A 23,311-nucleotide genomic window follows, 5' to 3' on the forward strand; every position below is an offset into this window, starting at 1 on the left:
AATCAGAATGGGAGGTTGCGCCGATCGCAGGTCTGGAACAACCAGGGCCAAGGTGTACGTTTCACCACTGTGCCGAGAGCCAACTGGAGTCTCTGCAAGTAGGAAGATGGTCATTTCCCATGGTCCTGAAGCGTGTTTAAAAATTTTGCAAACAACTCTTCTCCGTCCTCAACAGTGGCATATGCAGAATCAAGTACCTGCAAAAATGTTTCAGGGAGGGTATCAGGCCCCAAACCCCTCAATAGATCAGCAGCTGGGGGGAGTAAACCTTCCAAAATGCGCCTTGTAACATGTAAAGGTGCAAGACTTGGATCTGCATTTAAAAGTGCTATTTGAGACCTCCAAGATTCATAATCTGCCTCATGCTGAGGTTTTGGAAGTTGTTAAGAATTAAAAAGAGGAATAACTTGATTTAGCTCGTTAATTCATTCCTCTGATCCCGAATTCTTGTGTCTGTATATGTGCAGTGAGAAAGTGCAATCATACGACAGCTGACTTCAGATATTTCCAGAGTTTTATCCAAAAGAATTCAATGCAAGAAGAATGTTACAATAAGCATCTCACCTAGATTATCAAAAGTCCAAGACATGACAAAACAGAAACAATTGACTGAGTTGAAAGGGAAACAGAAACATGACAGAGATTTGACTGAAATACGTGTCCAGCAGGTCATGGTTGCTCATTTTCATTAAACAATGGTCGCCAACTGTTGCCAATTCTGTGACTTTCTAACTATATTTAGCAAAAATACAAAAACTAAAAACCCCATCTGTTTTTAGGCAAAATGTTGGGTTTATGTTGTTCCCCAACCTCCAAGAATCAACCAAAGACACAAATTACTTTTCTGCAGAAGAGGGAAGCAGAGCCCGACGCGGATAATTTGTTCTCTTGCTTTTAGTTGAAAAATGCTGGGATGACGTGGAGTGTAATCGCAAGCTGCCTTCTGTCTGCTTCAAGAAACTCTGAAAACTGTGAAGTTACTAAAAAGGCCTGATGTGTTGAACAGAACCAGTGGAGAATCAGAGCTGCTGTTTCTGTTTTCCTGCCTTTTTGCATCTTCATAGAAAACCCAAAAGATATTTCTGCTTCTCTACTTTCTATAATTTCTCTCTTTAATGCAACCTAAGCAATGAAACGACAAGCAAACAGCAGCTGGATTGTCTCTCTGTAATAAAGTCAGACTGAATAAGTTATAAGAAAGAATCTTCTATGCAAAACTTTCTTCTATTCTTTGGCTGAGCAAAAATAAAACTGAAGAATCAAAACAAGATGGTTAATTATGTGTCTTTGTTGTGCTCCTTTTCCTGAATTATTTCTAACACTATCATATGCTAGTTATTACAATATAAATATCACATTATAACAAGTTCTAGTCAAACCTGATGGTCCTTTGCTCATAAAAACAGAGAAAAGTTGCTTTATATCACCTGCTGATGTATTTTAGTCTTTACTTTGTTCTGGAGCTGCTCTCATTGAATCACCAAAATTTCATTTCAAGTGACATTTTATTGCACTGGAACTAATGAAAGTATGAACGACCTGGTTATGCAATTCTGTGCAATGTTTGTCAGTATCATTTTCTCATGTTGTATCAAGATTAGAAGCTCTATAAATATCTAGTGATTCTGCAGTGAAGGCTACATTGTAGCCTTGTAGAAGAATCATCCGTCCTCTTTGCTGGCTAAGAACACGGATCACTCTTCATCAGGTTCGCTGAACAAATTTCTGCTCATCTTTTTTACCAACATGTTTGAATTTTATTAACACGTATGCTTTATTTCAGTTTGCCTTCAGCTTGCCCCATCACTTCATCTCCATCATGAAGTTGTCGGCTGTGTTCCTGATGGTTTTCTCCATGATGGCTCTGACCATCATGGTGACTGATGGTCAGAGTGGTTCCGAGAACCATTATTGCAGTGAGTATTTATTCCTTATCAAGCCCTGCTTAAGTTACTAAAACACAGCACAAACCAACTCTAGTTTAGATTATCTACAGCTGCTCCAGATTGTAGCTCTACTGATAAACATTATCTGGTTTTTTTTGTCATTGTTTTCTGATTTCCTCAATGTGACTGCTTGGAATCACAATTCTGACCCTTAGTAAATGTTCTTGTAGTACACTTTAATAAAACAATACTTTTTCTTCAGTATATTTCATATATTTATGATTTGAATGTCTTCACTGTTCATTGTACACTGTACACACATCCTGGTTCTGATCTGCACAAGAGTCACTGGTTTTCCTGTCATTGAGGGAGTTAGCTTCTTTATAATAAGTGTAATGTTGCATCATTAAGACGAATGCCACAAACACTAGAGGTGCTGATAAATCAGCAGAGGTCAATAGATCAACCACTGTCCTCCTCTGATCTGCCATGACAGAGATTTGACTGAAATACCCATCCAGCAGGTCATGGTTGCTCATTATCATTAAACAATGGTCGCCCAAAAAACAAAAAAAAAAAAAAAAAAACCCATCTGTTTTTAGACAAAATGTTGGGTTTATGTTGTTCCCCAACCTGCAAGAATCAACCAAAGACACAAATTACTTTTCTGCAGAAGAGGGGAGCAGAGCCCGACCCGGAGAACCGCTGCCAAACTCTGTCTGGGATCAACTCCGCAGGCTCTCAGTCCCCAACTGCCTTTTATTATGTCAATAGACAAAGAAGTAAACTTTTTCACACATTCATGCAAACAATTGACCAATACACTATCCCACAGGATGTTCTGGAAGTCTTCCGTTGATATCCCATTGTTAGGACACAATGATGACCACTCTCAGGATACAGATAAAGATCAAAGCAGCTCCTAATACAGGAATGTGTAAAACATCTCTAACCCTTAAGGAAAAGCACTTAGATAAGCAGTTAAGAGTATACCATAAAGGAAAGGAGTCAAGAAAACAACACACAGAATAATATGAAAACATAACCATTCAAATCAAAGAAAATGTATTTAGATAATGTTCCTAACACAAAAAAAGCTGTTTTAGCTCAAATCAGAAGGTCAAACTTTTTAATTGTTGACCAGCCAGAAAACTGAGATAAAGCTTTTGACTGGAATTTTGTTTGTCATCAGGTCCACTTTTGTCACATTTTTGGGAGCCCTGTCCGCATGGTTGGAGGAAAATCACCCCTCACTGCTTTCGCTATGTTAGCACACGCATGACTTGGGCTGATGCTGAGGTGATTTCCCAAAAAGATTTATCTAAAATAACTAAAAAAATCACTATTGTCATTAAACACTTCTGTCCGTTTTTCTGTAGAAAAACTGTCGGTCCATGGGAGGAAACCTTGCATCAATTTATAGCATGTACTACTACAGCGAGGTTCAGAGACTGATACGTGACAAAACTGGTAGAGCTGATCCAGCATGGCTGGGAGGCTCTGATACACAGCAGGTATTTCTGCCAGTACACTTTATGTCAGTATTTTGTGTAACACTGACTGAAATGTGTAATCTGCTGAACACTATTCTAGGAGGGAACCTGGTGGTGGAGCGATGAATTTCCTGTGAGCTTCACATTCTGGTGTCGAGGAGAGCCTAATAATCTTGGACGCAACCAGCACTGTATGCAGATGAACATGTCAGGTAAAAGAAAATATTGTACGTCTGATTTTTCACTTGAATGGACTTGTGGGTGAAAAGCTTATTTACTCTCCATGTAAACATTTTTCTAAACGCTCATCTTAAGTTAAATCAGATGTTGTTATACATTTTGCTCAGTTTTGGGGATAAGTAAACTTCTGAATTTGAAGAAAATTACAGAACTGGTTTCTCAAATGGTTTAGTTTTCTGGCATTTACTAAAAATAAATTATTCTAGTAACTTTAACTGACCTAAAAAAGAGAAGTTTGAACTTATTTAACTTCAGACAGTAGGAGTTTACATTCATTTTTTGTGGGAAGATGATTCATTTCATCATCCTTTCCAATCATTTTCGTAATCCTGCATCGATCATCTCAGGGTTTTCACTACGTGATGCTTGACTGATAATTTGTCCTCTTGCTTTTAGTTGAAAAATGCTGGGATGACGTGGAGTGTAATCGCAAGCTGCCTTCTGTCTGCTTCAAGAAACTCTGAAAACTGTGAAGTTACTAAAAAGGCCTGATGTGTTGAACAGAACCAGTGGAGGATCAGAGCTGCTGTTTCTGTTTTTCTGCCTTTTTGCATCTTCATAGAAAACCCAAAAGATATTTCTGCTTCTCTACTTCCTGTCATTTCTCTCTTTAATGCAACCTAAGCAATGAAGTGACAAGCAAACAGCAGCTGGATTGTCTCTCTGTAATAAAGTCAGACTGAATGAGTTATAAGAAAGAATCTTCTATGCAAAACTTTCTGCTATTCTTTGGCTGAGCAAAAATAAAACTTTGAAGAATCAAAACAAGATGGTTTATTATGTGTGTTTGTTGTGCTTGTCGTTGCCGCTCCCCCCTCCTTCACTCTCTATTCTCTCAGTCACTACTTCCTCTTCTGAGAGGGGAGATGTGCTTCCAGCTCTCCATCTAACGGGTAAATTGAGTTTCCTAAATCTGCTGGGATTTACCCTATCCAGGACTGAAGTAAACTCTGTTTAATCTGGTTTCCAGAAAGGATTCGCCTGACTACTAACGGCCTACATCCAGATGTCCCACCCTTCTTCCCCCTGTGAATTAGCCAGACTGAGCAGCATACAGCCAACTAGTTCCAAGGAGCACATCTGTTAACGGTCGCTCCTTCTCTTTTTTGCAACTTGCACTTGTTACTGAATCAGGTTGGTTTTAGTGACTCGGGTGAGTCCCAAGGATGTTGTTTTAAATTTGGGCTAAAGCAACCTATAAAACATTACCTAGTTTTCTTCCCCAGAATCAAACATCACAGCTATTTTACTACCATCAAAGAACTTTGATGGGACTCATTAATTGAATGTCCACAACATCTTTTAGATTTTCTTTATGCGAAATATTTTATTGGTAAAGCAATTTTGCAAGGGTCAGTACAGCTTAATTAAGTAGCAGAAATAATCAAATAAGTAAAATCAATAATCCAGCCTGTCTTTCCCTAACGCTGATACTAATAACTAAAAAGGGAACCTTTTAGAGAGATGGACGTAGTTCGGTGTCTCGAACCCCAGAACTGGATCGATGATGAAGAAGGTGTTGCAGCAGGAGGAAGAGGAGGTTGATTGATGAAGGCAGGGATCTCTGTTGGTCTGATGAGCTTTCATCTCTGCATCGATGGTGAGGTCACACAGGACTTGGGTCTTTGTCTTTGTCTTGATCTTCATCTTTGTCCTTTGGGTCTGAACCCAGCCGATGAGAGAAGTCCAATTTGAAGCCACATGTTGCGGGGCTGATGGGTTGGTCCCCGTGCACAGGACAGTCTTCGGCTCTGTGGCCCCGGCTCTTCTTCAGCTGCAGAGTTCTTTGTCCGTCTCAGTCTTGACTCGAAGCTGCCTGGAGGATCCAACCAAAGATTCCTCTTTTGCTCTCCCCTTATATAGGGTTTATACCCGCTTTCAGTGCATTTTCATTGGCTAACACTGTTGCTGTGCTTTATTGGGTAACATGTTTGGACAGATAAACTCATATCCATCACTGTCTTAGAGACATTTTGTCCTGATTTCTTGGCTAATGTCTCAGGGTTGCTCAATGTTCCTCCCATGTCTCTGACACATGTAAGCTGTTCAACAAGCTATCTCCTAATAAGGTCTTGGTCATCTCTGCTTTCCCGTTTGTCCCCATTTTACCCCTGACCTTTCACCTACTATCTACCTCCAACACATCATCAGTGATCTTTAATAGCAGTTACATGTTTTACACCATTTCAAGTTCAATGTTAAAATCACATTCATAAACCTTTTAGTTTCTTTAATTTAGCATTCATTTATAATTTTATGATAACCACAACTTATTAGTCTTTCCTTATTTGATACCAAAGTTACAGTTACTTGTCTTACTTGTACGTTTTTCCACAAGTTACAGTAAGTATTGTTATAAGTAAACCAATATTAATATAAATACTTTACTTTAAATCTTATCTAATTACTCAAAATGTTTAGATTTTATCCTTTAAAATTTTTATGCTTTTAAACAAGGAATAGTCTCAGCTATTTTTATACAGCTACAAGCTGAAAACTTACTTCCTCTTTTTCCAGGAAACCTGCTCTTCCTGTCTCATCTCTCTCTCTGACTATGATTTCTTATGATTAGATAGAAATAAATAAGTATAATTAAAGCTAAGTTTGCAGGAGACAAAACAACACACACAACCAGATTTATTTTATTGCAGTCTGGTTCTACTGTTGGATCTAGATGTGATTTGTGTGACTTATTTTAAAGGTAACTTTATTTGTGGTTACTGTTAACTAAAATCTCCAGCATGGGGAAGTGGGATTATCTCGGATTTTCTTGACACCCCCTCTTCGAGGTCAGACCTTTCCCATGCTGGGGGTCCAACACCTTCTGCAGATTCTTCATCCTCAATTGTCCCAAAGGACTTAGTAAAGTCATCAAAACTCCACTTCTCTTGACATGCTCTGTTTCCTGAATTATTTCTAACACTATCATATGCTAGCTATTACAATATAAATATCACATTATAACAAGTTCTAGTCAAACCTGATGGTTCTTTGCTCATAAAAACAGAGAAAAGTTGCTTTATATCACCTGCTGATGTATTTTAGTCTTTACTTTGTTCTGGAGCTGCTCTCATTGAATCACCAAAAATTTCATTTTAAGTGACATGTTATTGCACTGGAACTAATGAAAGTATGAACGACCTGGTTATGCAATTCTGTGCAATATTTGTCAGTATCATTTCCTCATGTTGTATCAAGATTAGAAGCTCTATAAATATCTAGTGATTCTGCAGTGAAAGCTACATTGTAGCCTTGTAGAAGAATGATTCGTCCTCTTTGTGTCACAATGCTGTGTTTTTTTAAGGTGTGGAAGGAATGAGTGATCGCAGAAACCCCAGGTATGAGGTTGAGGATGGTTTAATAAATAATAATCCAAAACACAAACAGAAGTGGGACAGTCCAAAATAACAAACAGTCCAAAAATAAACAATGAATAATCCAAAAATAAAATAGTTGCAGAGTTCGCGGCCTGGCAGCAAGTTAGAGCGTAGCTGATGCTCATCCCGGTAGCAACAGGTCATACATGTGGAGAAACAGGTAGGCATAACTACATTGAATAATGAGGGAACTACTAGGAACTACGAGGAACTACGAGAGAAAACGACAGAGGAGAACGTGCACACAGCACAGCATCAGGAGCTGACGAGGAAGACGTCACAACGACAAGGACCCGACGAGGAAGATAGGAAACATGAGGGACTAAATACACAGGGGCTAATCAGGGAGATGGGACACACCTGGGGAGATTTAATGGGGAGACAGGACAACAAGGAGACAACGAGACTCAGGGAAACACTGGACATGACATTTTGCTGGCTAAGAACACGAATCACTCTTCATCAGGTTCGCTGAACAAATTTCTGCTCATCTTTTTTAACATGTTTGAATTTTATTAACACGTATGCTTTATTTCAGTTTGCCTTCAGCTTGCCCCATCACTTGATCTCCATCATGAAGTTGTCGGCTGTGTTCCTGATGGTTTTCTCCATGATGGCTTTTACCAGTGGTTTCAGGTACATCTATTTTAGTGAGTATTTATTCCTTATCAACTTTATGTTAGTATTTTGTGTAACACTGACTGAAATGTGTAATCTGCTGAACACTATTCTAGGAGGGATCCTGGTGGTGGAGCGATGAATTTCCTGTGACGTTCACATACTGGTGTCAAGGAGAGCCTAATAATGGTGGATTCAACCAGCACTGTATGCAGAGGAACATGTCAGGTAAAAGAAAATATCGCACGTCTGATTTTTCACTTGATGAATGGACTTGTGGGTGAAAAGCTTATTTACTCTCCATGTAAACATTTTTGTAAACGCTCATCATAGACTTAGACTTCCTTTATTGTCATTGTACAAAAAAACACAAGGTGAGTCTTGACAACAAAATGTCGTTACTTGGCTACCAGTGTAACAGAGCTAACACCTTATGCTACACAATAAATAAATAAATACAATACAAGTGCCATAGAATACACAGGTTCAGTGTTGTGAGAAAAACTAAAGTGCATGTATTGACCATGTCCATGGAGGGGGGTGTGGGAGGGGGGGTGATTTGGTTTGTGTGTGTGTGTGTGTGTGTGTGTGGAGGGGTGTTACGTGGCGTTAAGCAGTGTGATGGTCCAGGGGAAAAAACTGTTCAGTAGTCTGGTTGTTCTGCACAAAATGCTGCGGAACCTTCTTCCAGACGCCAGGGGGGAAAACAGTCCATGGTTGGGGTGGGTGGGGTCGGAGAGGATCTGGTGAGCGCGAGATAGGCAGCGCCTCTCTGCGATGTCCTTGATGCAGGGGAGCAGAGCCCCGTGATCTTCTCCCCTGTCCTCACCACCCTCTGTAGAGACTTCCAGTCAGAGGCCCTGCAGCTCCCAGACCAGATGGAGATGTAGCTGGTCAGTAGGCTCTCAATGGTCCCTTTGTAGAAGGTCTGAAGGGGGGTTCTGTCAGTGAGGAAGTCCAGCGGCCAGTTGCAGAGGGGGGTGTTAATTCCTAAGGGGCCCAGTTTGCCCACCAGGTCTTGGGGGATGATCGTGTTGAACGCTGAGCTGAGGTCCAGGAACAGCATCCGCATGTGGGTGTTCTTCTCCTCCAGATGCTCCAGGCTCAGGTGGAGAGCAGTGGAGACTGCATCCTCAGCACTGCGCTTGGACTGGTATGCAAACTGGAAAGGGTCGTGTGATGGGGGGAGCGTGGAGATGATGTGGTCCTTAACAAGTCTTTCGAAGCACTTCATGATGGTGGATGTCAGTGCGACGGAGCGGAAGTCGTTAAGGCATGTGATGGTGGTTGACTTCGGGACCGGAACGACAGTGGCAGACTTGAAGCACCGTGGGACGACAGCCTGGTCCAGGAACGTGTTGAAGATGTCCGTGAGCACGTGGGCCAGCTGGTCCGAGCATTCCTTGATTAGCAGACCTGGAATGTTGTCCGGACCTGCAGCTTTCCGCGCGTTGACCTTCCTCAGAACCTTCCGCACTGCTGATAATTCTAGTCTGAGCGCCTGTTCATCGGGGTGTGGTGTCGCTTTCCTCGCAGGGTTGTTGTTCAGCTCCTCAAATCTTCTGAAGAAGTTGTTGAGCTCGTTGAGGAAGCCAGTGTCGGTCTGGCAGGATGGGGGTGTGGGTTTGTAGTCTGTGATAGACTGGATGCCCTGCCACAGTTTCCTGGTGTTGTTGGAGTCCTGGAAGAGACCCTGGATTTTCCGGCTGTGGGCTCGCTTCGCGTCTCTGATGGCCCGGTTCAGGTTGACCATCGCAGACCTGAGAGCCGCAGCATCACCAGATCTGAAAGCAGCATTGCGTTCTCTCAGGTTCGTTCCCACCTCCTTGGTCATCCAAGGTTTCTTGTTTGCCCGAGTGACTATTGTTTTTGTTGCTGTCTCTTTGCACCAACTGATATAGTCAGATACAGATGCAGCATACTCCTCCACGTTGGTGCGCTGGTTGTCTGTTGCTGCCTCCTTGAAGATGCCCCATTCAGTGCACTCAAAACAGTCCTGCAGTGCAGACATGGCACCCTCAGGCCATACTCTCACCTTCTTCACTGCAGGTCTCTCTCTGATGAGCCGGGGCTGGTATGCAGGAATTAGCATGACAGAGAGATGGTCTGAGGAGCCCAGGTGGGGGCGGGGGGCTGCTCTGTAGGCCTTCTTTATGTTGGTGTAGACAAGGTCCAGAGTGTTCTCCCCTCTAGTAGCAAAGTCCACATGTTGGTGAAAGTTTGGAAGCACGGTCTTCATGTTGGCCTGGTTGAAGTCGCCAGCAACAATAAAAACACCTTCCGGTTGTGTGGCTTGCATGTCCGTGATGTTGTTGTAGAGAACACTGAGGGCTTGCTTTGTGTTGGCGCTGGGTGGGATGTAAACAGCAACAATGGTGACGCTGGTGAATTCACGTGGCAGATAAAAGGGTCGACATCTCACAGTCAGGAGTTCAATGTCTATAGAGCAGTGACTGGAGACCCTGGAAGCGTTGTTACACCAGCTGTTCTTCGTGTAGATGCAAACGCCACCCCCTCGGGTTTTACCTGTGAGAGCACCGCTTCTGTCGGCTCTGAATGTTGTTAGCCGTCCAGGCTAACTGCGCTATCTGGGACCGATGCACTGAGCCATGTTTCAGTGAGGACAATGGCACAGCAGTTTCTTGTTTCCAGCTTGAGATAGTCCATTGATTAAGTTAAATCCGATGTTTTCATACATTTTGCTCAGTTTTGGGGATAAGTAAACTTCTGAATTTGAAGAAAATTACAGAACTGGTTTCTCAAATGGTTTAGTTTTCTGGCATTTACTAAAAATAAATTATTCTAGTAACTTTAACTGACCTAAAAAAGAGAAGTTTGAACTTATTTAACTTCAGACAAGATAAAAATTCTGTATGTTTTCCACAGCAGGAGTTTATATTCATTTTTTGTGGCAAGATGATTCATTTCATCATCCTTTCCAATCGTTTTCATAATCCTGCATCGATCATCTCAGGGTTTTCACTACGTGATGCTCGACTGATAATTTGTCCTCTTGCTTTTAGCTGAAAAATGCTGGGATGACCTGGAGCGTCATTACAAGCTGCCTTCTGTCTGCATCAAGAAAAGCAGACTGTGAAGTTACTAAAAAGGCCTGATGTGTTGAACAGAACCAGTGGAGGATCAGAGCTGCTGTTTATATTTTTCTGCCTTTTTGCATCTTCATAGAAGACCCTAAAGATATTTCTGCTTCTCAACTTTCTATAACTTCTTTCTTTAATGCAACCTAAGCAATGAAGCGAAAAGCAAACAGCAGCTGGATTGTCTCTCTGTAATAAAGTCAGACTGAATAAGTTTTAAGAAAGAATCTTCTATGCAAAACTTTCTTCTATTCTTTGGCTGAGCAAAAATAAAACTTTGAAGAATCAAAACAAGACGGTTTATTATGTGTATTTGTTGTGCTCTGTTTCCTGAATTATTTCTAACACTGCTCTCATTGAATCACCAAAAATTTCATTTCAAGTGACATTTTATTGCACTGGAACTAATGAAAGTATGAATGACCTGGTTATGCAATTCTGTGCAATGTTTGTCAGTATCATTTCCTCATGTTGTATCAAGACTAGAAGCTCTATAAATATCTAGTGATTCTGCAGTGAAGGCTACATTGTAGCCTTGTAGAAGAATCATCCGTCCTCTTTGCTGGCTAAGAACACGGATCACTCTTCATCAGGTTCGCTGAACAAATTTCTGCTCATCTTTTTTACCAACATGTTTGAATTTTATTAACACGTATGCTTTATTTCAGTTTGCCTTCAGCTTGCCCCATCACTTCATCTCCATCATGAAGTTGTCGGCTGTGTTCCTGATGGTTTTCTCCATGATGGCTCTGACCAGTGGTATCCAGTACCTTTTTTGCAGTGAGTATTTATTCCTTATCAAGCCCTGCTTAAGTTACTAAAACACAGAAACACAAACCAACTCTAGTTTAGATTATCTACAGCTGCTCCAGATTGTAGCTCTACTGATAAACATTATCTGGTGTGTATGTCATTGTTTTCTGATTTCCTCAGTGTGACTGCTTGGAATCACAATTCTGATCCTTAGTAAATGTGACACATCTTCTTGTAGTACACTTTAATAAAACAATACTTTTTCTTCAGTATATTTCATATATTTATGATTTGAATGTCTTCACTGTTCATTGTACACTGTACACACATCCTGGTTCTGATCTGCACAAGAGTCACTGGTTTTCCTGTCATTGAGGGAGTTAGCTTCTTTATAATAACTGTAATGTTGCATCATGAAGACGAATGCCACAAACACTAGAGGTGATGATAAATCAGCAGAGGTCAATAGATCAACCACTGTCCTCCTCTGATCTGCCATGACAGAGATTTGACTGAAATACCCGTCCAGCAGGTCATGGTTGCTCATTTTCATTAAACAATGGTCGCCCATCGGTTGCCAATTCTGTGACTTTCTAACTATATTTAGCAAAAAAGCCCCCAAAAAAACAAAAAAAAACATATGTTTTTAGGCAAAATGTTGGGTTTATGTTGTTCCCCAACCTGCAAGAATCAACCAAAGACACAAATTACTTTTCTGCAGAAGAGGGGAGCAGAGCCCGACCCGGAGAACCGCTGCAAAACTCTGTCTGGGATCAACTCCGCAGGCTCTCAGTCCCCAACTGCCTTTTATTATGTCAATAGACAAAGAAGTAGACTTTTTCACACATTCATGCAAACCATTGACCAATACACTATCCCACAGGATGTTCTGGAAGTCTTCCGTTGATATCCCATTGTTAGGACACAAGGATGACCACTCTCAGGCAATGTTCCCTCTAATTATTCATGTGTCTGGGCATACACACAAGCTTCCTGGGCACACTGAGGACCACTGTGAGCATCATCAGTGTACACGGCGTGGCCACGCACAAGTGTCATAAATCTGGGATCATAGAAAGTTGCATTGCTTATTAAAAAAATCAAATTACATCAGCAATTTTCATTCGTTTGCTATAAGTAAGAGTCCTGCTTCAGCCAGGGTGAGAAATGAGACATTACACCTTTCAGATATAAAAGTTTGTTCATATTAAAACATTCACATTTTGCACAATGAAATGCTTTCTGTAGCTTGTGATGCAGTATAAATTCTCGTAAAATATTTAATTACAGTTTTTTTCACGTCTGCCCTTCTCACGTCTTCTCACTTCTCCAGTGGTTGTTCACTTTGTCCAGGTTGATGGTCAGTCTGCTTCTTGCTTTATGTACTTGAATTCAGCATATTGACTGTTAACGGCCTCCATAATCTGTGGGTGGAGGAGAATGGCCTCATACTTCTCTGCCAGTGTACAAATGTCTGCTTATCCATAGTCAAAAGTCTGAACTCAACATTTCATTATCAAATGCACATCGTTCTTTTCATTTGATTTGATTCCATTTGATCTTAGAAGAAGTGCATTTCTTTTTTTTTTTACTTTGGCTTGGTGAGTGGATGTCCCACGTAGACATGATAAGGTGATGGCTTTCACGTTTCTTAACTCTACCGCACTATTCTCACCTGCACGGCGCATATGACCAAGGCACGTAACCCACGTACACACAGCCAATCAGCATGCGCTGATTGGCTGCATAGCAAAAGTGAACCGTATCGTATCATTGGATGGATTCCTGTCACTCACTGAGTTCGATCGCAAACTAGTACGGAAAAAAAAAATTATTGGTCCATCGTCAAAACTGATGTCTGAGCTCAATGTCCACTTTACGTTGGACTTTATTTTATGCGCTACATAGATTTTCTTGTGCGCTGAGAATATGTGAGCAATGCGCGATTGCGCAGGCGCGCAGCTTAGAGGGAACATTGCTTTCAGGATACAGATAAAGATCAAAGCAGCTTGTGATACAGGAATGTGTAAAACATCTCTAACCCTTAAGGAAAAGCACTTAGATAAGCAGTTAAGAGAATACCATAAAGGAAAGGAGTCAAGAAAACAACACACAGAATAATAATATGAAAACATAACCATTCAAATCAAAGAAAATGTACTTAGATAATGTTCCTAACACAAAAAAAGCAGTTTTAGCTAAAATCAGAAGGTCAAACTTTTTAATTGTTGATCAGCCAGAAAACTGAGATAAACCTTTTGACTGGAATTTTGTTTGTCATCAGTGCCATATTTTACATTTTTTCCGGAACCCTGTCCGAGTGGCTGGAGGAAAGTCAGACAACTCTGCTATCACTATGTTGCCACACCCATGATTTGGCCTGAAGCTGAGGTGATTTCCCAAAAAGATTTCTCTTAATTTCTTTTGATATCTTTTATTTCACTGTTCTCAATTAAGAAAACCCAACTCAGTAAATTGATAAAAGAACTATTTACTGTTCTTCACTATTCTCATTAAACACTCCTGTCTGTTTTTCTGTAGATAAACTGTCAGGCCATGGGAGCAACCCTTGCATCAATTTATAGCATGTACTACTACGGCGAGGTTCAGAAACTGATACGTGAGAAAACTGGTAGAGATGAACGAGCATGGCTGGGAGGCTGTAATGCAGAGAAGGTATTTCTGTCAATGTCAATGTCAAATTTATTTATATAGTACTTTAAAACAGGTATAAAACTGCACCAAAGTGCTGCACAGGAACAACGTGTAACACAAATAGATAAAAACAGAATATCAAAAAATTGCTTCAGTTAAAAGCCAACGAATAAAAATGAGTTTTGAGAAGCGATTTAAAATGATCCAGGCTGCTAGCAGATCTAATCTGAAAAGGCAAATTGTTCCATAAATTAGGAGCAACAACAGAAAAAGCCCGATCTCCTTTCCTTAGTCGGGTCCGAGGGACTGTAAGTAAAAGCTGATTGTTTGATCTGAGGGTTCTGGACACAGACTGAAATTTTAAAAGATCCTGAAGATAAGGGGGAGATAACCCATTTAAAACTTTATAAGTTAATAAAAGAATCTTAAAATCTATTCTATACATAACAGGCAGCCAGTGTAAATTGACCAGCATAGGCCTTATATGGTCATGCTTCCTGGTTCCTGTAAGAAGCTGTGCCGCTGCATTCTGGATCATTTGAAGTCGATGAATCTGTGATTTAACCATGCCACTATATAAAGAATTACAATAATCCAGACGAGTGGTAATGAAGGCATGGATCAGTCCTTCAAAGTCCTCAAAACAAAAATAAGATTTGATTTTTGCTAAAATCCGTAGGTGATAAAAACTAGATTTAACGACAGAACTAACTTGTTTATCGAGCTTTAAACAGCTATCAAAAGGTCTCACGAAATTGAGCCAAAGAACCCAGAATCTGATCTGGTTTTGTAGTGTAAAGACTTTGGCCAAATAATATAACTTGAGTTTTTCTTTGATTTAGGTGAAGAAGGTTTTGTCCCATCCAAGATTTAACTTCTGCCAAACAATCTGTCAATAGCTGAAGAGATTCATTTTTTCCATTTTTTAGTTTAAGGGGCATATAAATCTGGACGTCATCTGCAAAGCAATGAAAGGAAACGTTAAATTCATGGAAAATCTGACCTAGATGAAATAAATATAAAATGAAAAAATGGGACCTAAAATTGAGCCTTGGGGGACGCCATACTTTCAAGGTTTGGCCCAAGAAAAGCATTGGTCAAGATTAACTGTGAAAGTTCTGTTTTCTAAATAAGATTTGAACCATTCAAATACTGGGCCTCTCAGGCCAACACAATGTTTTAATCTGTTTAAAAGAATCTGATGATCAAAAGTGTCAAATGCAGCGCTCAAATCTAAAAGTAATAAAACCGCAACATTTCTGCCAGTACACTTTATGTTAGTATTTTGTGAAACACTGACTGAAATGTGTAATCTGCTGAACACTATTGTAGGAGGGATCCTGGTGGTGGAGAGGTGATTGTCCTGTGAGCTTCACAAACTGGTGTCGAGGAGAGCCTAATAATGGTGGAGGCAACCAGCACTGTATGCAGATGAACTTTTCAGGTAAAAGAAAATATCGTACATCTGATTTTTCACTTGATGAATGGACTTGTGGGTGAAAAGCTTATTTACTCTCCATGTAAACATTTTTGTAAACGCTCATCTTAAGTTAAATCTGATGTTTTCATACATTTTGCTCAGTTTTGGGGATAAGTAAACTTCTGAATTTGAAGAAAATTACAGAACTGGTTTCTCAAATGGTTTAGTTTACATTTACTGAAAATAAATTATTCTAGTAACTTTAACTATCTTAAAAAGAGAAGTTTGAACTTATTTAACTTCAGACAAGATAAAAATTCTGTATGTTTTCCACAGCAGGAGTTTATATTTATTTTTTGTGGCAAGATGATTCATTTCATCATCCTTTCCAATCGTTTTCATAATCCTGCATCGATCATATCTGGGTTTTCACTACGTGATGCTTGACTGATAATTTGTCCTCTTGCTTTTAGATGAAAAATGCTGGGATGACGTGGAGTGTCATTACAAGCTGCCTTCTGTCTGCATCAAGAAACGCAGACAGTGAAGTTACTAAAAAGGCCTGATGTGTTGAACAGAACCAGTGGAGAATCAGAGCTGCTGTTTATGTTTTCCTGCCTTTTTGCAACTTCATAGAAAACCCTAAAGATATTTCTGATTCTTTACTTTCTTTAATTTCTGTCTTTAATGCAACCTAAGCAATGAAGCGACAAGCAAACAGCAGCTGGATTGTCTCTCTGTAATAAAGTCAGACTGAATGAGTTATAAGAAAGAATCTTCTATGCAAAACTTTCTTCTATTCTTTGGCTGAGCAAAAATAAAACTGAAGAATCAAAACAAGATGGTTTATTATGTGTGTTTGTTGTGCTCTGTTTCCTGAATTATTTCTAACACTATCATATGCTAGTTATTACAATATAAATATCAATATCACACAAGTTCTAGTCTGATGGTTCTTTGCTCATAAAAGCAGAGAAAAGTTGCTTTATATCACCTGCTGATGTATTTTAGTCTTTACTTTGTTCTGGAGTTGCTCTCATTGAATCACCAAAAATTTCATTTCAAGTGACATTTTATTGCACTGGAACTAATGAAAGTATGAACGACCTGGTTATGCAATTCTGTGCAATGTTTGTCAGTATCATTTCCTCATGTTGTATCAAGACTAGAAGCTCTATAAATATCTAGTGATTCTGCAGTGAAGGCTACATTGTAGCCTTGTAGAAGAATCATCCGTCCTCTTTGCTGGCTAAGAACACGGATCACTCTTCATCAGGTTCGCTGAACAAATTTCTGCTCATCTTTTTTTCAACATATTTGAATTTTATTAACACGTATGCTTTATTTCAGTTTGCCTTCAGCTTGCCCCATCACTTCATCTCCATCATGAAGTTGTCGGCTGTGTTCCTGATGGTTTTCTCCATGATGGCTCTGACCAGTGGTTCCGAGAACCGTTTTTGCAGTGAGTATTTCTTCCTTATCAAGCCCTGCTTAAGTTACTAAAACACAGAAACACAAACCAACTCTAGTTTAGATTATCTACAGCTGCTGCAGATTGTAGCTCTACTGATAAACATTATCTGGTGTTTTTGTCATTGTTTTCTGATTTCCTCAGTGTGACTGCTTGGAATCACAATTCTGATCCTTAGTAAATGTTCTTGTAGTACACTTTAATAAAACAATACTTTTTCTTCAGTATATTTCATATATTTATGATTTGAATATCTTCACTGTTCATTGTACACTGTACACACATCCTGGTTCTGATCTGCACAAGAGTCACTGGTTTTCCTGTCATTGAGGGAGTTAGCTTCTTTATAATAACTGTAATGTTGCATCATTAAGACAAATGCCACAAACACTAGAGGTGATGATAAATCAGCAGAGGTCAATAGATCAACCACTGTCCTCCTCTGATCTGCCATGACAGAGATTTGACTGAAATACCCGTCCAGCAGGTCATGGTTGCTCATTTTCATTAAACAATGGTCGCCCATCTGTTGCCAATTCTGTGACTTTCCAATTACATTAAATCAGGGAACACTTAATGTCTTTTATGAATGTTTGTATACCGACTCTGAACTCTGCTGGAGTTCAGAATCTGTAGGTAATTAAAATAAACTGGACAAACCCAAGCCTGGTTGTTTTTGTTTGCATAAACTGTAAGTGTTAACCATTAACCTAGTATGGGTTTTTCATCCAAATTCTGACTTGTGGGCATAAAATTAGGACAGCATCCTTTTTTCTGAGAAACAACTTGTACATCATTTCCATTAATCTAACCACAACTGCCCTACTAAAGTACCAAATGAGGACATAAAGAACAACAAATTGCATGTGGAGGAGGATAAGGCAACCTCAAAAACTGTTTACTGACACACACAAGTTTCTATTTCTACCCAAATGAGGAGTTTGTATTGTTTTTTGTTTATTTTATTAACTGCACTTACGCTTAATCCAACCTATTACTCTAACCTTTTACTTTCTAACCTATTACTAGTATGTAATTAAAAATAACCTTTATCAAAACTTAATTCCCAACTTAAATCTAAACCTATGCCTTACAAAGAAGTCCACCATGTTAAGATGAGGTTTGGTCCCCTTAATGCCCATCTGTCTTCACAAAGTCGGTAATGTCCCATATATGGTCCTAAACAAGTACACACACACACACACACGCACACACACACACACACACACACACACACACACACACACACACACACACACACACACACACACACACACACACACACACACACACACACACACACACACACCACCACAGAAAAGTCCACCAAGAAAACACCCCCAGCCTTTTAAGCAAAGGCCGGACAAAAAGCTGATGACAGTGACTTTGCAGCCAAAACCACAGGCACCTTTTAAAAGCAAACATCAGTGACATTTCCACTTCCTCTTCACAGTCACCACTTATGCATCTTGATTCTGCTTCACTGTAAAACAAAACTCTAGATTTAAAGACAAAACTGTCCTCTCCTGTTGAAACTTCTCATAAAATAAATACATCTACTTGAGCACCAAAGAAATCTCGATTTGTTTTTTCCTGAATGCTGGAGACATTTCTCTGAACCGATGTGGTCGGACGCACATCATCTTCTCTGAGGTCAGCGGCTTCTGGAGATTACTCACACAATCCTTTCCATGATAACATCAAGATTTTTCCTCTGGGCTGCAACTACCTGAGTAGCTGTAAAAAAAAAAAAAAAAAAAAACACTAGTGATTAGATCTACACATTTTATGTTTTCAGTTGTAAAACACAGTCTCAAAATAGTTTGTGTATTGTTTTGTTTGTAGGAATGTCGTTGATAAACAGGAAGATTTATATATAAAATATATTTAATGTCATTTAGCAACAACAAAAACCCTACTCAAGCTTTTTAAAATAGATTTGGCATCATTTAATCTTAATTAATAAGCCTCCTGTTCCTAAATATCCCTTTAACAAAAGCAAATAATTTGAAAGTTTTCTCACTATGTGCTAAAATGATTTAAAAGCTGTTTCTTTATTAATAAACTGAAAGGTTATCTTCAAACAAAGGTTCATTGATTCTGTGGTCGCTGCCTTAAGCCTTTATAAATCAGCGACTTCAGCTACAGCTAGCCACTTCCTCCAAAGTGAGCTAACACAAAACACACTGTTACAATACCAACCGTGACATCACTACTATGTATACAGTATGTATATAACTATAATTAACCTAATTAATTCCCTACAGCAACACCTCCTGCTGTCTGGTTTCCTTAATTTGTTTGTCTATAGTTGTGATTTAAAAACACGGAAGAAATTAGACCCAGAGGGGGGGTGAAATTAAAATCTTTGTGATTTCTATTTAATGGCTACACTGTATGCATAAATACTGTCCAGTTTCTCCATAGGTTGATTATAATTCTAATTTTTTCTTTTCAGATTTTAAAAGTTTCTGAGTAGAAATGAGAACATAAGACGTCGAGGACAGACAGCTTTACCTCTCCTCCTGTCTCTGTATATGAGTCCCAGTAGGATGGTGGACAACAGGTAAGGTATTCCCACTATGAGGTGACACAACAGTCTGGAACCAGGAAATGAAACTGGGGCTGTGGGCAAAGCTGAAGATGCTGGTGACAGAGATGCTGTAGATAAAAACAATATTTTCTTTTTAAATTCAAGTGATGGTGTTTATGTAAAAAATATTTTATGGAAATGATCTGACTTCAGACAGCTCTGAAATGGAGGTCTAATAAATCTATCAAATGCTGCAGGGATATGAAGGATTCTCCTCACTCAATTGGATGTCTTGATTGTTTTGGTCACTGAAAACCGTCAGCCAGCTGCTTTCTGATTCTCCAAGCCCTGCGGCGCTGCAGGTGTAGAGCCCCTCATCGGATTTGGAAGCGCTGAGAATGGTCATCTCTCCTGAGCAGTTGCTCCTGATGAGGCGGCCATCTTTGAAGAAGTTGTATTTGTGTTTGGAGGGGTTGGTCTCAGCTTTACAGTACAGGACCGCATCAGCTCCTTCTGACACCGGCATGGCAGGACTCTCCAGAATCACTGTGCGATCTTTGGGGGAAAATAGGTTTTTGTATTTGAGCCTTAATATTTCAGATCCACTATGCAGTCACTTTGGCTGAAGTAGTTTTTAATTTAAAGCTACAGCACAGTTTTTTTTTTTACTTGTAACAATCTGGGTTTGGAGCACAAGAAGAAAACATAAAACAACAAGAATCCTTACTTTAAAGTGAGAAAATACAGGAAGGCAATAATATTAATAAATGTTCAACATGCTTTTAGTCAAAGGCAACTCTCAAGAAGTATAAAAACTGAATCCTGAAGGAAGGAAGGAAGGAAGGAAAGAAGGAAAAATAGATAGATAGATGCATGGATGGATGAGTTTTTCTATATCTTTCTAGAACATTAATCCTTTAATTCTGGAAAATTAACCTTCTATCTCCAGGTGACAGAAGGTTGACTTTGTAACCGTCTTTATGTGGCTCTTAAAGTCCATCGCTACATTGTGATTTTAGGCTAGATTTCTAGTTTCCGGATGTAATAACTGAAGCTCTCTGTTGACTCTACATCCAAAAATAACAACTTGAGAAAATTGAATAAAGTTATTCCACATCCAGACTTTAATTTGTTCTACTGATCTACTCAAAGCTTTAATGGGTTCATAATTACCTGGTGACATTGTAAAGTAGAGCTGTACATCATCTGCATAATTTATTTATTAGAACTAGTAGAAAAATGAGGGGCTCCAAAATGGAACCTAGGGGAACTCCAGATCCAGGCCATATCTACATTTTGTTCTTTGATTTTACTTTTGTGGCTTCGTTTGGACATTTCTGTAGGTAATTTTCCACTTTTGTTGCACTTCGTTCCAATCAAGTTTACGGCTAACAAGAAACAGGAAGTGAAAATGTTTAACAGCAACATCAGAAAGGTAAACTGTGTTAGAAGAAAATAATGGTCAGACTGTTGTATTGTATGCATAATATGCACAATAACAGGTTAGTTTCATTCATGTGCTTTCAGTCATCTTTTTAATAAAAGCCAAATGATCGAAAACGTATAAAAAACACAGTTTGAATTTTTTTGGCACAGAAAAGACAAAATAAGCTTCAAATAAGGATCAAAACAGTCGCCATTTTGCAGAAGGTCATCAAAACCCAAACTGACAGATTTCTAGAATTTATTTCTAAACATCCACTGTACCTGTGATGGTGATGTTGACCTCATTGCTTCGCTCCCCTGTGTCCAGCTCACACCAGTAGACCCCCGTGTCGGTGGGGTAGGTGTTGCCAATGGTGCAGGTGGACGCCACCGAGGGGTAGCCCCAGCCGGAGTTGCACGGCCTGACCCCGCCGTCTGAAGTTCTTCTCTTCACCTTCCAGCCGGTGGAGTTGATCGGATCCTTGCAGCTCAGGGCGACTGAGTCGTACCGGAAGAACTGGGAGCGGTCAGGGCTGACCTGGAGGCAGGCTGAGGCGGATCAGACGGCTCACATCAGCAATACATTCAGGAAAATATCATTTTAGACACAAAAACTAATTGATCGAAATAGAGAACTGATGAGAGGATGAAGTGGAATTCAAACTCACAATGTCGCATTAGGAACAAAAAACAGAGCAAAACTCATTGACTATAAGACAAAACTGAAGAAATCAACAAATAAAAAATGGTGAGCAGTTGAAACAGAAAAAATAACAGAGGAAGTTGCACAGACAGTATGAAACGAAACTGCTCTAGAAAATCAACGTGAACATTGAGAGGAAAAAAGAAAATGTGCTGGAAAATATTTGTATACAGTTTTATCAGAAAAACATACAATCAGTTTAGGACATAATGAGAGATTACAAACAGACAAAAGGATGGAAAATGTTTTTACTCACTCAGCATCAGGCAGAACTCTGTTACCAGCATCCTGTCTGACCGTCGACTGACTGAAAAACACGCTTTTCACTTCCTTTGTGAGAAGCAAAGATCTGCAGAGGCTACTGAAGGTGTCGGATACATGCATTTCCTTTCTGAAAATGAAGGTTCACAGAACAAACTGTACAAACTATTCCAACTAGGAATGGTTCTTTATTGAGGGTTAATTTACTGTGTATTGTATTTAATTTGTATTTTTTTGTATTCTTTTGCGTATGCTTACTGTGTGCCACTTTTTGCCTGTGAGCTGCTGGTAACTTTAATTTCCTGATGGAGTCTTCCCAAGGGATCAATAAAGTACAAGTCTAAGTCTAAATCCAATACAGCACAAATGTCTGGAGAAAGGGTGCCAGAGAGCTAGATTTTCTACATTTTCTCTGAGAGAAAGCAGCAGACTTGAAGCTACCACTTGCAACAAAGATTAAAACATCTTCATTGACATAAGTGACAGAAACTGCTTTAAAATGAAACTAAAAACTAATACTAATACAGTTTCCTCTAAACCTGGTTTAGAGGAAGTTCTAACACTTTCTCAGTCGTGGCAGGATGAGCCTTATGCAGGTCAGCAGGTGTTTGTCAGGCATAGTGGATCTGTACTTTAATTAGACCATCTTCACATGGGAGAATGCAGGCCTACAAATACCACAAGATGCTAACACACACACACACAACACCCTGGATTGCCCTGGATTTCATTTGTGAGTGTTAGCATCTCGCTTTCAACAACAGAGACAGGCAGGTGGAAAAACGGAAAGTTATTCAGGAGGCAGGCAGATTGTGTTTGACATCCAGACCAAATGGGAAGCACAAATAGTCAAGCTTCAAGATGGAAAAAGTGAATTCAAACTGTCTGAATACACTGATGGTATCAAGCAGAGCATCAGGCAGAACATCAACACCATAACCTTACATGAACGTTACGGTGTTGCATCAGTTGTAACTTGCTGATCATGCTAAATATCTGGAACTTGTAGTTCTGTGTTCAGCTGTTTCCATCTATAACTGAAAATCCAGAGAAAATATATTGACTTTTGAAATGCAACTTTATCCAAATGTTTATTTTATTTATTCTTGTTCATTTGCATTTGTGTAGAAACAAATACATGAGAGAAACCTGCAGCTTAATAACACATATACATAACAAACATCAACAAATGGACACAAAGGATGTGTCCTTTGGATGTGTACCAGCACCATGGATGAACAAATACATTATTAATACAGTATCACAATTAAATAAACATCAATAATTGGGAATAAACAGTTTTTAAATAGAGCAGTCAACCAAACACTTTACCTGACAGGGGTTCATGTGCATACTGTCAGCAATAATATAACATCAT

The 23,311-nt window shown here is 39.5% G+C and overlaps 2 protein-coding genes and 1 long non-coding RNA gene across 3 annotated transcripts; 2 read left to right on the forward strand and 1 right to left on the reverse strand.

The window, feature by feature from the left end:
• Nucleotides 1-1,600: 1,600 nt before the first annotated feature.
• LOC129351332 (uncharacterized) lies at nt 1,601-16,375 on the forward strand. The gene is made up of 16 exons (XM_055020211.1): nt 1,601-1,708; nt 1,784-1,916; nt 3,079-3,185; nt 3,266-3,400; nt 3,480-3,591; nt 4,016-4,081; nt 6,924-6,957; nt 7,195-7,462; nt 7,535-7,632; nt 8,708-8,992; nt 9,151-9,424; nt 11,381-11,492; nt 13,750-13,856; nt 14,007-14,141; nt 15,453-15,564; nt 16,014-16,375. The coding sequence occupies exons 2-16, from the start codon at nt 1,820-1,822 to the stop codon at nt 16,085-16,087; spliced, it is 2,016 nt and encodes a 671-aa protein (XP_054876186.1). The 5' UTR covers nt 1,601-1,708; nt 1,784-1,819; the 3' UTR covers nt 16,088-16,375.
• Nucleotides 16,376-16,657: 282 nt separating this feature from the next.
• Nucleotides 16,658-19,826, forward strand: LOC129351268 (uncharacterized). The gene is made up of 3 exons (XR_008604718.1): nt 16,658-16,816; nt 16,891-17,002; nt 19,470-19,826. It is a non-coding gene; the product is annotated as an uncharacterized LOC129351268 (long non-coding RNA).
• Nucleotides 18,340-21,963, reverse strand: LOC129351267 (Fc receptor-like protein 5). Its single transcript, XM_055020162.1, has 5 exons — nt 21,929-21,963; nt 21,252-21,518; nt 19,824-20,099; nt 19,529-19,672; nt 18,340-18,748 (listed from the first exon to the last, which is right to left on the reverse strand). The coding sequence occupies exons 1-5, from the start codon at nt 21,957-21,959 to the stop codon at nt 18,687-18,689; spliced, it is 780 nt and encodes a 259-aa protein (XP_054876137.1). The 5' UTR covers nt 21,960-21,963; the 3' UTR covers nt 18,340-18,686.
• Between the last annotated feature and the right edge of the window lie 1,348 nt (nt 21,964-23,311).

Source organism: Poeciliopsis prolifica, unplaced genomic scaffold (genome assembly GCF_027474105.1).
Source record: "Poeciliopsis prolifica strain line A6 unplaced genomic scaffold, Auburn_PproV2 SCAFFOLD066, whole genome shotgun sequence".
NCBI classification, from domain to species: domain Eukaryota; kingdom Metazoa; phylum Chordata; class Actinopteri; order Cyprinodontiformes; family Poeciliidae; genus Poeciliopsis; species Poeciliopsis prolifica.